This window comes from Gossypium raimondii, chromosome 5, assembly GCF_025698545.1.
Source record: "Gossypium raimondii isolate GPD5lz chromosome 5, ASM2569854v1, whole genome shotgun sequence".
NCBI classification, from domain to species: Eukaryota; Viridiplantae; Streptophyta; class Magnoliopsida; order Malvales; family Malvaceae; genus Gossypium; species Gossypium raimondii.
Genome location: NC_068569.1, coordinates 56,730,256 through 56,747,123, shown reverse-complemented (window position 1 = coordinate 56,747,123; position 16,868 = coordinate 56,730,256). Strand labels below are relative to the sequence as shown.

At 28.8% G+C, this 16,868-nt stretch overlaps 1 protein-coding gene across 1 annotated transcript; it reads right to left on the bottom strand.

The window, feature by feature from the left end:
- Window positions 1-10,104: 10,104 nt before the first annotated feature.
- Window positions 10,105-12,999, bottom strand: LOC105768589 (protein transport protein SFT2). Its single transcript, XM_012588592.2, has 4 exons — window positions 12,657-12,999; window positions 10,743-11,010; window positions 10,561-10,665; window positions 10,105-10,410 (listed from the first exon to the last, which is right to left on the bottom strand). The coding sequence occupies exons 1-4, from the start codon at window positions 12,839-12,841 to the stop codon at window positions 10,300-10,302; spliced, it is 669 nt and encodes a 222-aa protein (XP_012444046.1). The 5' UTR covers window positions 12,842-12,999; the 3' UTR covers window positions 10,105-10,299.
- Between the last annotated feature and the right edge of the window lie 3,869 nt (window positions 13,000-16,868).

The following is a 16,868-nucleotide window of genomic DNA, read 5'->3' as shown; positions in this document are numbered from 1 at the left end:
CTAAAATGCCTTCCATTGTTGAAGAATCGAATCGGCGTCCCTGAGGACGACATTTAAAAGACTTCTCTCGGAGGAACCGATCCCTCCTCAACAAACATATATTTCAAATCCAAGCTGATTTGATGGTCGATGTTGAAGATTGAAGAAGAAAATTATTTTTTGATTCATAGATCAGTGAAGTTCAAAGTTACTTTATGAAAAAAAACTAAAATTATAAAAAAAGAGGGAAAGTTTACCCTTTAGATTGGTGTCGAACGTGAGAACAGACATACATAGACCATTTTAATAGCTCGAGTAACTTGACTATATCTTGAATTGAGATCGAGCTTGATAGTATTCTAACTCAGTTTGACTCGATTACACCCCTAGATAAACCATAATGAATTATTAAATTTATACAAATTAATTTAATGATGTTAATGCACTTTTTTTATTTTTAAAGTATCTATTTATGTTGTTGAAAAAAAGTATTTATATTTAATATTTTGAATATAAATGCAAGTATTTATGTATAATTTTACTAAAATTAAGTGTTATGCATATAACCACTTTAAAAATTAATTTTTTAATAAACTATTTTCAATAAATTCACATATGCAGTAAAATGTAAATTAGTTTAACATTTTAAAATATTTTTCTTTTAATATTAAAATTGAGTAAAAATATTAAGTTAAGGACTTAAATAAAATATAATAATTTAAGGAATTTTAAATATATTAACATTTTTAAATATATTTCTAAATTTATCTTTAACCCGACCTTCAATTAATAATATCAGACGTTACATGTATATAAGTCCAAATCGAACAATTTTCAAGAGTCTTCAATAATATCGATGTAAACTGAATTGATATACTTGATGTTTAAAAATATTGAATGATAGGACCACTCCAAGGTAGAATTTAAAGAAGCAGTACTAATTTTGCTATGCTGTCTGTATTGCTGAATCATTTTACCTTTTAACATTACCATAAATTCCTACCCATTTACTACTACCAAACAACAAATAATATATCGGTAAATTACATCTGATCATTAAATTATTAGTAAGCTTACGTTTTAGTTATTCAACTTTAAAAATATTACAAAATGGCTATTAAACTACTCAAAAAAATTATCTAAATTACTTTTTTATAATTAAAAAAAGTCTACAATTCGACGACCGGTGTAATGGGTCAATACCCATCGACAAGTAGAAGAACATACCTTAGATCCAAGTCGATTTGACGATCAATGTTGAAGGTTAAAGAAAAAAGCTATTTAGATTTTGATTTACAGATTGATAACGTTCAAAGCTATTTCATAAGAAAAGAAAAAAAACACTTAACTGTAAAAGAGAAGGAGAAGGAAAGTTTTCAATTGTTGCAGCCGGTGCGAACAGAAGGGGCCATACAACAACGATTTTAACAGTCTAGTGACTTAAATAAAAACTTTCGAATAGTTCAGCGAACTATTTTATAACTTTTTACAGTTGAGTGATCAAAGCGTAAACTTACTAATAGTTTAGTGACCTCGATATTCTCATTCCATTTACAGTTTGAATCAAGAATGATATAACTTTAGGATTCAAACTCAACTCAAATATGTGAAGAAAATCCCCACATTCACATTTTTCAACTAATTATTAATATATGGTAACAATTTGGATAATGGATTGGACCCCATGATGTTCATATAAATGGAAATGGTTAACATTAATTTTTCATCTTCAGCTACCCCACTACCAAGTTTTCTCAATATAAAATAATCAATAGGTCAATAGACAATATTGGAGCTTGTTCTTTCACAACTTTTGGCCAGCAGAGTTGATAGTTACATGACATCCTAATCCACAGTAAATTTAAATAAAATGGACTGAGGGAGGAAGGAGAATTAATTTTCCCCAAATGTGAAAAAAAAATTTAAATATAATTTAATTGATACTTACAATTATTTTTAAAAGGTATAATTTAAAAACATCTAAAATTCAAACATTCAAAGTCAGGTCACTTTCGAGGCATAGGTCAAGGTGGGCAAAAATCCAACCCATCCCGCCTTGTTACCATCCTTAAGAACAAAGCTTAAGTTCGAAGCTTAAAAATGACATTATTGGGAAAAAATATGCATGAATAATCTTTATACTAACATAACATTTAAAAGAAGAGACAAAGGGCATCCAAAAGCCTTAAAACAAACTAAAATGGTCCCCCTTTGTCCATTCTCTACTCTCTTTTTTTTGTTATTCTTTTATTAATTTTAGATTACTTCAATTTATTGAAATTAATTTTTAATAATAATGAGTTTTTTGTTTAAATTTAATAAAATAATAAATTCAAACTCGATTTATTAATCGATGTATAACAGATTATGACACACCCACGATTTAAATGAAAATAATACTTTGGTTAAAATGGTTAAATTGAGAGAGTATATACAGTTGGTGTTTTAGGTTCAAATCTCATCATAAACATATATTTTTTGGATTTTATATAAAGAGGTAAAATACCCTTAAATTTTCATAATTTAACAATTAAATCAAAACCGATTATAGATAACACCGAATTAACTTAACTCGAATATTAGCATTATTATTTTATTATGTCCAACTTCCACAACAATATCTCATAATATTAATTTCAATTTTGAATCCATTGGTATGAACATGCATTGATCCATACCCTATTGTGATTTATCTACATCTTCTTTAGTCACCAATATTTAAATTAAATTATTTTAGATTTAAATCTAAAATCACATTTCAGGCACTTTGACTTCATACCTCCACATGATGAACTTTATCTCTCATACAAATTAAATTGGAATCAAGGTTAGTAGGCAACAAATGGGTTTATTTAAGATTGATGATTTATATATATATATATATATATATATATATAAAAGGAGAGATCTATTCACGCCGTGTAAAAATTAAAATAATTTTATATATTTTCGTAATTATTTATGTTATTAGTATTTTAATGATTTAACCGTCGAATATATCAATATAATTATACTTATTATACATATAAATTTTAAATTAATTTGATATCTCTATCGTGTCGATTTAAGTTTTAAATTTAGATTTCATGTTCTTGGTATTATTGTTGGTTTTAGATGTGGGTTGCATGAGACTTGCACATGAGAGAGAGAAGCTTTGTACTATTGTACTTTAATTACAAATGTATGCCATGTGATGAGTAATTAAATTTAAAAAATAAAGCAAGATTCAAACAATTTAATAAAAAAAAAGTAGGGGAGTTTTATTTTACCATTGTTGATATAATGTGTAAAAAATTCACTATTTGAGAGAAGAAAATTTGCCAGTCAATGTCAAAGATCAGAGAAGAAAATTGTTCAGATTTTGGTTCATAGATTCATGACGTTTAAAGTCGTTTCATGAAACAGGACTAGATTATAAAAAAAGGTGGGAAAAGAAGGCTTTCGATTAGTGTTGGCAGTGCGAACTTACTAATAATTTAATAATCTTAGATGTAATTTACTGTAATTTTTTTAATATCTTTTTTTTAAGATTTATCTCATCATAAGTTACTGCTCTTTATGATACAAAAGTCTCGAATTATCCATAATCCCTTCTTACGCACTCGAACCCACGTCCTCTTATACTGGTAACAGTATCGATACCAATTGATATATATTTATGTTATATAATAATAATAATTTATGAATGATGATGGGCAAGAAATGGGCCCTAGAAGAAATAATGGACTGAGACAAAGGGTAATAATCAAACTCACCTTTTAGTCAATTTGTACTTAGCACACGTGCAATTGGATAAATCTAACACCATTACCATTCAATTTATTATTATTATTTAATTCTAAAAACCCTAACCAAACACTATAATGATGAACCCAAATTACCCTTTAATTTTTGGGTAAATTCTAAAAATAGTCACTTTTATTTATTTCTGGTTACATTTTAGTCACTTATGTTTGAAATGTTACGTTTTAGTCACTTACGTTATCGTTTTGTTATGAAGTGATCACTCTATCATTAAACTCCATTACCTCCCTAATGACAATCTTACGTGGCAGTCCAAATGGGTTTTAAATGCCAACTTAAATGTCCAGTTGTTGGGATGAAAATAGGTTTTTAATTAAATAGATCTAATTTGGACTGCCATACAGGAGTCCAAGTTGACATTTAAAACCTATTTAGACTGTTACATAGGACCGCCATTAGGGAGGTAACTGAGCTTAGCGGTAGAATGACCTTCGTAACAAAACGATAACATAAATGATTAAAACATAACATTTCAAACTAAAATGTAATTTGAGACAAATAAAAGTGACTAATTTTACAATTTACCCTTAATTTTTGGATAATAAATAGATAAAAATCCCAAAAAAGGGAAGTATTGTCTAATCAATCAAAGATAAATTCCTTTATCTTTTCATATTGGGGATCTTTATTTTCTCAAAAAATGGACCCTCAAATGGTCTTCTTTTTTGTGAGTTTACATTCATTGTCACTTAATTCTTGCCTAATGTTGTATAGTTTATGGGTCTAGTTTTCCTTGTAATCATGAATCTACAAATTATTCAACCTCCACTTATTTGAAAATCCAATTATGAAGCTTCAAATCCCAATATTTTTCTTTTTACTTTATTGGGTTAAATATTAAATTTATATATAAATTTTGGTTTAATTACAATTTGATACATAAATTTTAATTTGGTGTAGTTATACACATTTAAAGAATTGAATATGTACATTTATTTTCATATTAGAATAATATAATTGTTTGTGCATGCAATTAGAGGTGATCATAAGCCGAGTCGAGCCTCAATATATTTTTAGGCCCGTTTTTTAGGCCTAGCCCAAAAAATGGGCCTAGAATTTTGCCCAAGTCCGATTCGGGTACAAATGCTAAGACTTGAGTCCGGCTTGGCCCTATTAATTATATATATATATATATATAAATTAAAATATATATAACACGTCAAATACACTAAAAATATTAAAATAAATATTTCTTAACAAATTGAAAATAAATTAAAAATTTATTTATACTTAAATAACACTGAAATATGTGTAACTTAGTAAGCAAATACCTCTAAAATAGTAGCAAAATTATTAATAAAATAAGAATTATACAATATCCAAACAATTACAACAAAATAGTAGCAATATAATAGCGAAACGACACCAAAACAGTGACAAAACAACAACAAAAAACAACAGGATTTTTTTTTTTGCAAATTCGGGTAAATTCGGGCCGGGCCTAAGCTAAAAAAGCTTACTCGAGGCCTGGGCCGTCTAGAAAATGTGCCTTGTTTTTTTACCCAAACTCATTTTTTGAGCATATATTTTTACCTAAACCCTCTCACATTTCGGGAAAGCCTTAGGGCCAGGCCAAATGGCTTAACTCATGATCAAGTCTACATGGAATATATCAATATAAAATAATATTAATTCGATAATATTATTAATAATTTATAAAAATTAAAATTATATATTCAATTAAAGTTTTTTTTTTTTTTGCCTATAAAGAGATATTAAAATTCCAACTTTAATTTTAGTCGGCTGATTTAATTTTCCTGTTTTTCTGCCTTTTTTTTGCAACTTTTCTTTTCATCTCCTTTCAAGTAAAAGCTCAAATTGAGATTTTCTTTATATAGAAAATATGAGCTTTATTCCCTTGGGTCATTAACTAATGCCAATCTCCTTTCATTTCTTCATATATTTTTTTTGTTAATGGACCCCTTTTGCTTCCTATAATTCTAGTTATAAAAATGTTGAATCGAGAATCGATCGGTATATTAATTTAGAATAATATAAAATTCGATTAATCAATACAGATCAATTTAACCAGCAATCAATCAGTGGGATTGACCTTTTTTTTAATGTGATATTCGTGTTATTTTCTTATCCAATTTTGATACCCTAAAATTAACATTATTAACTTTTTTTAGTGTTTAATTCGGATACCGAACAGATAAAGAGGTTGCATTGCAATAATAAAAACAAAGGGCTAGGTTTGGTGATAGCATAAGCTCCATATTTAAAGGTCAAATCATTGTCCCCTAATCACATTTTTGTTTTCCTAATCTTTCCCTAATTTCAGGCTGTGGGTTCCCCACATATCTTCTCTTTCATAATTATGGGTTTAAAGTGATATCAAGCTCTTAAGACTTAAGCTTTGAAGCTCTCAATATTTGGTCAAATTGTGTGTACTAAAGAGATTAAATTAATTGGTAGCCTCAACCTAATGGTGTATAGGTGTTTGTGACTCACAATTTCAAAAAGTTTTTCAACTCTAAACATAAAATATTGAAAACTAATGTTTGGGATAAATTAACATTTAGTCCTTGAGCTTTGTAATTCTTTTCAATTTGATTTCTAAACTCTTTTCTTGGTCCAGAGTTTGGCAATTTTTTTATACTTTGACCCTTGAATTTAGATTCCGTTAAAGTGTGATGATGAGATATTATGAAATTATGTCATGTTATTCTCGAAAAGTTTTACATAAAATCTAAAAATAATACAAAATGATAAGGAATTTTAAATTTTATAAAATTTTAAAGTGGTGTCATGGCATAATTTTAGAATGTCACATAATCATATTTTAATGGAATAAAATTCAAGGATCAAATTAAAAAATTACTGAATTTAAGGACTAAATAATACTTTTTCCTTAATTTTTATAATTAAAATAAATAAAATATTATATTATTTTTATTATTAATTAGAAATTTTGGCTTGAATTCAAGATTCTCCAATCTAAAGCATGATTAGATTTGCTGGCTTGACTTCGAGAATGTGCTATCTAAAGCATGAATAGATTTTTTTTATATATAATATTGAATCGAATTTAAAAACTTTAATATAAAATTAAAAAGTTTAATATTCCGAACCCGAAAAGGTTTAAACCAAAATAATTAGAATAAGTGATTTGAAATGATTTGAAATAACATAAATTTGAGAAGATCAACTCAAAGATCTCGATTGGAAAACTCGAACGATTTGAATTCAAAATGACTCGAACTTAAAATTGATCCAAATTCAAATTACTTAAATCTTGAAATGATTCGAACCTAAAATAATTTAACAGTAAAGTACACTTAAGGTTGCTAAAGTATTAGTATGTTTACGTTTTGGTCACTAAATCTTAAAAAGTTGTATGGCCTTCTTTATTCGAACCGCTTACTCAAACCGAAAGCTCTCCTTCCCTTCTCTTCTATTGTTTATTTCTTTTTTCATGAAACAGTTTTAAATGTCACAAATCTATGAACCAAAATACAAAGCTCTTTCTCCTTCAACCTCCAACATTGACCGTCAAATTGACTTAGATTTAAGGCATGCTCTTCTACTCGTTGATGGGTACTAATCCACCGTACTAATCGTCAAATCATCGCTTGGAACTCGCTAGTCAGACTATAAAAAGAAAACTTAACAGTTTAATTATTTAAATAAAAATTTATGAATAATTTAATAACTTTAAAAATCTAAATTGGACTGAATCCTTGATCTACCCAATTGATAGGTGTAAGCCCTAATCGATGTAAATTAAATTTATTAAACCGAAGGAATAATTAACCCAATCTTCAGAAAAGATTCCATCGTTATTTTGCTTTGACACATAACATGTTTGCATGTGAATCAACTTTGTTGAAAATTCCAAATTTGAGAGATTATGTGTTTAAACTATAATATCGTAATACTAAATTAATAGCTCAAAACCAATAAGCGGTTGAGTGTAATGGTACGGCACATTGCATTTTTAAGGAGAGAACGTAAGTTTAAATCTTGGAGGGGATAGCCACAAACCCCAACCCTAAACTGTAAAACGAACATGCATGATATAAAAAAAAAATCAATAGATCAAATCAACATGCAAAGATTGATGAAATTAATCATGTTATTTTGCTTCTTGCTTTAAACATCACCCACAATAATCTTTTTTTTATTGCTTTTAGACTTTTTTTTTCTTAATTTTTTCAACAGAAAGAAATGTGAGAATGATAACTTAATTGCTATGAGCATTGTTGCCAATACGGGAGGATGTGAGTTTGAATGTATTGAAACGCATTATCTTCTTATTTATGAGTTAAGGAGGGGTTATGGGTAGTTTTAGACACTATGTCAAAAAAGAAAAAGATATGATTCGAACTTATAATAAATTTATTCAAAAAAATGTGAGAAGGATTGTGAAAAGTGTAATTTAATACCATGTTTCCAAATTTAAAAAAATAAAATTGGGAATTTTCCAAAATGTGACCTTTTAGTGGAAAAAGACATCAAATTTAAATGTGTGTTTATTTTACCATAACAAATTTTCTATTTTTTTCACTTTTGTGTTTATTTTGTGGCAAATAGTTTGGTGAATAAATAATTATTTAGAGTTATCGAATTTTTTAAAAATTATCTTTCTCTTTTGAAAAGCGTAAAACAATTTTTTTAATGAAAACTTTCTTATTAGTAAAAATTAACTTGAATCGAATAAAATATTATTGTCCTAGTATTTCTTAAATTTAATTTTAAAATATCAAAATTATTGATCCCAAATATTTTAATGCTAATAATATTATTTAATTATTAATATAATTAATATTGTTTACAATTTAAATTAAATTACTTACTATTATGATTTTATTTTACTAATAAATTAAAATTAAAATAGTATTATTAATAAATATTTAGTCAAAAATATTTTATAATATAGATACGAATCACATTTAAATTTAATGTGTCCCTATTCTTTCTTATATATGTAACTTCAAAATTAAATTTTAATCTGATATAGGTTTATCGGATTATTATCACGTACATTATAGTGAAGAGTAAAAGTTTTGCATTGATTATTATTCACTATAACATAAATCATAGGAATGTTCAAACGGTTATTACCCATTTCAAACTATTATTAATCGAAATTCTAAAACCCTAAATTTTGATTAATTCAATTAATTAACGAAATAACCAAACCTTCTTTTTCAAACATGAAAATAAATAGAATGACAATATTTTTATTTGTTTTAGTTTAAAAGAAGACAAAAAAAACATAATAACACTAAATTTTACATTAAAATATATTAGCATTACATTAAAGCAATATTCATGAATATTGTTCTTCATCATATTTTTTCTTAGGCCCATCATACCAATTGTTAGAGGCCCATCATATCAACTTACTAAGTTTTAGTTTAGTTAGTATCAACATTATTACAGATGTAAAAGGACATAAGTGCGTTGAAATGCATTTATCTTTCTATTTAAAGGTTGTAAAGAATTACGAGTAATTATCAATTTTAACCAAAACTTGAAAATTCAACTCTGATAAACTCAAATTCAAACTCAACCTGATTTGATCATAAAAAGAAAATCAACCTAAACTTGATTTGATCCAAACCAAAAGCAGCTCGAAACCAAAACTCGAACCCAAATGAATTTGAACCATAATGACTCAACCAGAAAAAATAACTAAAATGATCCAAACTAGAAACAACTTGAAATAACTCGAACTTGAAATTAACCCAAACCCAGAACTGACATGAACTAAAATGATCCGAAAATTTTAAAAATTAAATTGACTCAATCAAAATTGACACAACCAAAACCAACTTGACTCGCCCAATTGACAAACTACACATATGGCTAGAGATATGTGTCCAACATGAATATGTTGATTTCTTTTTAAGTTTTTCATGTACAGCTACATAAAGCACATAACATGGGCAATGGCAGCTTCATTTTGCATCCAAGATCCAACATAAAACACTACACAATAAATCAACAAGAGCGCCTATGTAACTCGGGCAGAGCACATTAATGAAGCCAATAGGCTCAACGTTCACCCTTCAACAGTTTTAGGTCATAATCTTTGTATGAAAATGAACTAAAAACCTATGTGCTCGGACTCTTCATTTTCTTGAAATACCTGTGTCCAACACTCATGTCGAACACACAGATATGAGAATGTTACCTTCAAGGATCCCCTAAATACATGGAAAAATACTTAGAATATCTAACCATACCTGTATTGGACATATCTGTATCCGACCGAGTCTGAACAACATAGCTACCCACTAAACAAAAGAACCAGAACCGTGGATACTTAGGCTTAAGTTAGGATATTGTATGAAAATATGAGTGGCAAACTGGTAACGAACCAAAACTAAGTGCATTCATCTATTAATGGATCCAAATTTTGATGCAGATAAAAGGTACACTTTTTGCGGTTTTTCTTCAGAAAATACAAGAAAATGACAGCATGGAAGCAACAAAACATGTAACTAAGACCCTTTAATGACTCAAAACAAGTATACAAGTCAAAAACAAAGGTGGAAGGTGGCCAGGTCACCTGCCAAAACAGCTAGTTATTGAAGAGGTAAGAGCCGATGTGAGAAATTTCAGCCCGGCAGATCCACCAGGGAAGTAAGAGATAGCGTAGTAAGCAAGTGCAAGAACCTACAAGGTTCGTGGAAACAGCAAGAATTGATTTCAAAACAGGATGATCATGCAGGCACTAAGCCAATAACTATATATCAGACGATGATTCGATAAATCTAACATGTTTAAGGTAAAATAATCGAACAAAAATGACAGGGTGCATTATACCTGTAACACAGAAAAGAGAACGGAAAGAATGTAGCTGTGAAGCACCATGGAAACATATATGGTACCCACCATACTTCCAATAAATCCCAGTGTAAAAGGAAGCCTCTGCAGCAATGGTGTGAAACATATATATTAGATATACACAATCGAAGAAGAAAAAGAATTGAAGTATAGCGTAATACCTCTTTTGATGACATGTGAGCTAACTGATTCTTTGGGCCTCTTAAAGCAAAGAATGATCCGATGATAAAGCCACATCCAAGAGTAAAGCATATTGCAAATTTTTGGGGCATGATCACCATGACCGGCAGAAACATGGTAAAAGCAATGAAAACAAAAAAGATCCCGCTTGCCAGAAATAAACCAAAATAGAGAAGTGCTTTTCCTGAAGGAACACTACTCGTGGCAGATTGGAAGTTTCCAGGAATATCTCTCACACCTTTCGAAACGCTGGAGCACCGAGAAACAAACAAAAAATACATTAACAGATAAAACAAAAAAGGAAATGATCTTATGACATAGAGAAATCAAGATTAACGTGGTCATCGCACTCGTAAGTCCTGAATCGAAACATTAAATACCATGGTTCATTACATTAAAGCATCACATAATTGAAGGTTCTCTCGAGCACTAAAACTCCAATCAAGCAAGCTGGCTTAGGCTTAGTTCTCCATTGTTGTTGTAATTGAAAAGTGCTTTTAGAAAAAAGTGTTTTTCAAAAGTGCTGTAAAAAAGTATGGTTTGTTAATTTCAAGTGTTCTTCATCGCTGCCAAAAATTACAATGAGAAGTTAAATTGACTATTTTAGACATGATGTTGGAAAGTAAATAATAGATTAATTTAAATTATATTTAAAAATTTATATAATAGTACATAAATATAAAAAGTTAAATACTTTTAAATAATTACTATAAATTACTTCTTAAATTTTAAATTAAGCATAAAAACTATACTTTGCTAAAGTGTTGCTTAATTATTTATGGATACATCAAAATTCATTAAAGATGATAATATAGCAATAATTGTTAATATTAATTTCACCTAATGACTACTCTCCCACCAATTGTTAAATATTTAATATTAAAATTTTAAAATAAAATTCAAAAAGGAAATAAGTGAGCAGAAAACCTACATGTTGTTAGAAGCATGACCATTAAAATGGGATGTTTTGGTAATTTTATTACCTAAACGTGATACGCAGAAGCTAGAAGCAGCTGTATACCACACAGCTGTTTTTTTTCTCAAACACACTGCGTTTTCCATTGCTTCTGCTGTGTAAAAGTGCTTTTACCATGGCAAAAGCAATGAAGAACGGCCCCTTAAACTATATAACATGAAGGAATCCTATCCAAAACATGAACAGATATGTTCTTCATTGTCGACTATGCAGTTTGATAAAGACAAATTAAGACCATTCTTTGGAATGGCACATTATGACATGGCTTTAAACGGCATGATCCGGATAAGGAAGATACCACACTGTTAATTCATCATTAAACCAAGTTAAAAATCCTCTTCCACTGTGAGTCACATCGTTTCCGACCCATAACCCACCCGTCTAAACCATTATTTGTTTACTCTAGAACCACCTAATGCCCTAAATCCTATGTTTTTTTATCCTATAACACTCAACAGAATAGAGAAAGGCCTCGAACCAAGGGTTCCATACATATATATACATAACATACAGATTCATTTCCACATATCTATCATGCAAAGAGATGATTGCTACAAAATCATACCACCCTGACTTTACCCATATCCTAAATCCTAAAATTGATGATAAATCAACAAATAACCATAATTCAACAATCAATTTTAGTAGCATCCAACAATAGCAAAGCAAGTTCTATTACTAAATCAACATGCTTTAAAATCCCAAAATCCTAAAGCCCTAATTCCCATAAAATCAAATACCCGAGACCCATCATCCAAATCGAAATCATCTAGTAAAACACATAAACGCAATGCTAAACTTGCAATTGCATAAAAATAATCAAACCCCAAACTCAAATCAACCCTAAAAAACACGTTAAAAATTGAAGCTTTAATCGAAATTTCCCAGATCAAAAAAGAGGAGTGTGATGAGGGCTTACACGTTGAAGGTACCAGAGACAGTATCATTGGCAGACCTCATAGCAGACTCAAGATCGAACCCAAACGCAGAGCCATCTTCCGATTCTCTTGAAGCTGCATAAGAGTTCCAATCAGCTAAAAGCGATGATCCTTCTTTTCCCTGCCCATCATCTGCACTACTGCTCCCTGAGAACCAAGCTTGCATCTTTTTTATGGGGTTTCTTCGAAAGCAACAGGTCTAAAGATTCAAAATTTTCCGTGGGTTTTATTTATTTTTTATGGATTATTTAAAGCTTAAGTGCAAGGGAGTGGTGAGGTTTGCTGTGTGAGAATAACTGTCCCCCCATGGAACTTAGAAATGAAGAAAAGGTGGAACTTTTATGTTTTTCCGTTGTTGCTTTGACAAGGTAAGAACGGTGCCGTTTCTGTGAAAAGCTGTTGTATATTGAATAATTCCGTTGGTGAATGGAATAGTGAATGTTTATTATATTAAAATTGAGTCCAATCTCGATACCATTAACACATGTATTCAGAGAGAACAATAGAATAGCGGATGGATTAGTGAAGATATCGTCCTCAAGACCGTCGGATAAAAATATATTCAAGTAACCATCAGATGAAATTCTTCAAGTATTGCATGATGATTTTATTCATGCACTGTAATCTATTTTAGAGTTAACTTAGTTTAATCTTTCTTTGTACCAAAAAAAGAAAAGAAAAAAGTATCCAATCTTTTAAGAGTTACTAACATAAGGACTAAATCATTCAGAATATCATATAAGAACCTAACATTTATAAAAATACTCAAATGAAGGTCAAACTTTTTAAAATGGTTAAATAAGGCCATTTCTTTTCGAAAGTGCTCAAATAAGAACTAACCATTTTTTAAAATGTTTAAATAGAGACTTCTCAAATGTCATATATTAGGTTACAATTTTTTTTCTTTTATTTTCAAGTAATATCTTATTCAAATCATGTGTTTTATTCTAAATATGCCAATATTCACCTAATATTTACTATAGCTTGGGCCGAAATGCGTAAAAAGCTTTTGTTTGAACATTTTTGTAAAGGTCAGGCCCTTTATAACAACTTTAAAAGGGGCGGCCTTACATAAACAACTCCTAAAAGGTTAGGCCTTAATTTGAGCATTTAACCTTATGTTTTCAATGTTCTTTTTTTTTTCAAGATTTCCATTAGAAAGGACAATGTACTATAAGAGGGAAAGACTAATATATCATCTATCAAGTCTAATTTTGGAGATGTTTTGTTTTGAACATTGGAGCAGATGACTCCTAGAAAATAGAGATATATATGTGACTGACTAGACTAACAGTACATCAGACAATACTCGAGTAGAAAAGATCTTAGATCTGTTTATGGATATATTCACTTGTGATATTCATAGTGTGTCATACCTTAATCCTTAGTGGATGATGGATTATGTATGTGTGACCCGTATACTGTGATGTCCTAAGTTCAAATAGATAAAGAATCGAAAGCTAGTGCTTTGGGTATGCAACTTTTGTAGTATGTACCATCATTCACAATAGTAGAATTCATAACCCAACTAATGAATTGAATAGTAAACGTGGCCACAGGTCGTTTGTCTTTGTGATAAATGACTTGATTATTATTTGATAGTAATTGACTTTTCATGAAAGAAAATGTAATGGTTACTATGAGATAAAATAGGATTATATTGTGATAAAAATATCCTATGAGGGTAACACACTTATGAAAAGGTCATTGGATGAACACTGATTAAGTAGTTTTTATAATGACAACAAATTAGGAAAAGCTCGGTCACGATACTATAATGGAATGACTTCGTGACTAAATAAGTTTATAATTAATATGCAAAAAGCTGGAATTTAATTATCAATTATTTGAGCTCTAATTATATATGTCCAATTGGTTCCTCCACTAGCTCGTGAAACCAGTAATGAATTGCATGTAACACTAAATGAACGGAAATGATAAAGTTAAATAAATTGGTCGCATGTATCCGTTTTCTCATTAAGTATAGAAATGACTTGAGAATTAATTTAAGGTGTCAAAATAGAATGTCGATAATGGCAAGAAAAAATAGAGAAAATTAGAACACATAGATTTTACATAGAAACCCTTTTGGGGAAAAAAACACGAGTAGAGGAGAAGAAAATTCACTATGTTGAATTCAAATGATTATAAGGAGTATAGACTGCATCTATTTATAGGCTTAGAAAACCTTATTCTAATCAACTTCTAATAGAAGTAATGCAGTAAGGTTGAAATACCTTATTCGAACCAATATCAACCAGAGGAAGTAAACTTCTATACGGATCCTTGTGCAGCCTGTACCGTAAGGGCCTCCGGCCTTCACACCCCTAGTTGTGACCCCAATCCAATATCTTACTTATTGGGGATCTACGATGGGCAATATTTTATTTTAATAAGAATTTGGGTCACAACCCTAACATAATGTTTTTGAATTATTGTTTAATTAGAATTAAACAATTAAAGTTCAAAAATTAAATTAATCTAATTAGTCATTATGAATCCATTGAATATAGAAATTAAATATATTTCTGTATAGATTCTTCTACGATAAAGTTGTTACGACTTTAACGAAATTGGAATTGAGTTGAGAAAATTATTTAATTAGAAAATTAATTTAGTTAATTTAATTAATTTAATTAACCAAATCCTCCTCATATGGTAAGTGAGGCGACAAGCCTAGTAATATGTACTAGGTGTGTCGCCCATCACTCTCTTAATTTAATCATAATTAAACTTTCTAAACTCTTTCTATATAAAGAGAATATTGGGTCATTATTTTACATACACTTGAATTCAATAGAAAGTTGTAGAGAAAATCATCTAAAGGGATTATTGTGTCACATAAATAATGTAATCGGTAAAATAAGAAAATTGAATCAAAATTAAAATTTAATGTGCATAAATACACCAAATTAATGCTGATATGTAACATTACAAATTAAATAAAATTTTATGTATAGTTTTGATATTTACCGAATCAAAATCTACAATATATTTCTATTTTTGAATAGATTTGTATGCCACAAATTAATCTGAAAATTCCTATATCCATATTTATCCATATTTAATTTATAATGTATTTTAATAAATTTTCACGTATTATTTTTTAACAATATCATTATAAGTTACGGTCACATCTGCTATTTTGACATAATGTCTAAAATTACCTATAGTTCATCCTCAACTCATAAATAGGAGGATAATAAGTTTTAGCACACTCAAACTCACGTATTTCTATATTGACAATAATACATATTCTAATTGAGTTAAGACTTAGTCGATAAGACTTATGTTTTGGGTTTATCTAATTGTCTTCTCTTTCCCGAGAAGAAAAATTAAAATATCTCAGACCCAAAACACTATTAATATTAAATAATATTTTTAATGTTATAATAATAAAATATAATACTAATGAGCATCTTTTATACTACTTTACAAACTTTGGGGTTGGCATTTATTGTATTTTAATAATTAATTAATTTGATAATTTTGTTTTGGTAAAGTATAATGATAAATTTAGTCCTCAATGTTTATATTTTTCAATTCGATCCTTATTCTTTTTAGCTAAATTAAACTATTAATTTTAAAAAAGTCAAATAGCTTTTTCTTAACGAAAATGTTGATTAAAACAAATATTTTAAAATTAACAAAAAAACAAAAAAAACATGAAGTACTCTTTGATTACAATGTGGGTTGCTATGTTTAAAATTTTAACGTTTTAATCAATATTTTCATAAAAAATAAATTTGACATTTTTAAAAAATTAAGGGTTAAAAGGACTAAATTGATAAAAAAATATGAAAATTCAAGGCTAAAGGTTTTCTTTCCTTTATGTATAAACAATCCCAACTCAGATTCTCAATTTAAACCAATTCTTTTAAAATTTAAATATTTATGAAAATTAAAAAAAAAAAGATTTCATAAGCTATTTATATAAAAGCGCGTAGTCTTTTATTTATTTTTATTTCCAAATAAAAATAATAACATAAATTTGATATTAATAGATTTTGTATTTAAATTAAATTTATCATTTAATTAAAAGAATAATTAATAAATTAAATCTCAAAAAACTGTTTTCCAAACATTGCCAGCAAATCACTTGTCCACTGTCACCATGCCGTTTGCCAGCTCATCTTCCCGTTACCGTTATCTGTTCCTCTTCCACGTCTTCGCCTCATCACTACCTACATTTC

Bases quoted from the DNA above. Each gene is read 5' to 3' on its own strand.
- LOC105768589 (XM_012588592.2), bottom strand. From the start codon at position 12,841: ATGCAAGCTTGGTTCTCAGGGAGCAGTAGTGCAGATGATGGGCAGGGA. The intron at 10,666-10,742 runs GTATTACGCTAT...CCATTGCTGCAG, and splicing joins CTCACATGTCATCAAAAGAG to AGGCTTCCTTTTACACTGGG. The intron at 10,411-10,560 runs GTATAATGCACC...CGAACCTTGTAG, and splicing joins TTCTCTTTTCTGTGTTACAG to GTTCTTGCACTTGCTTACTA.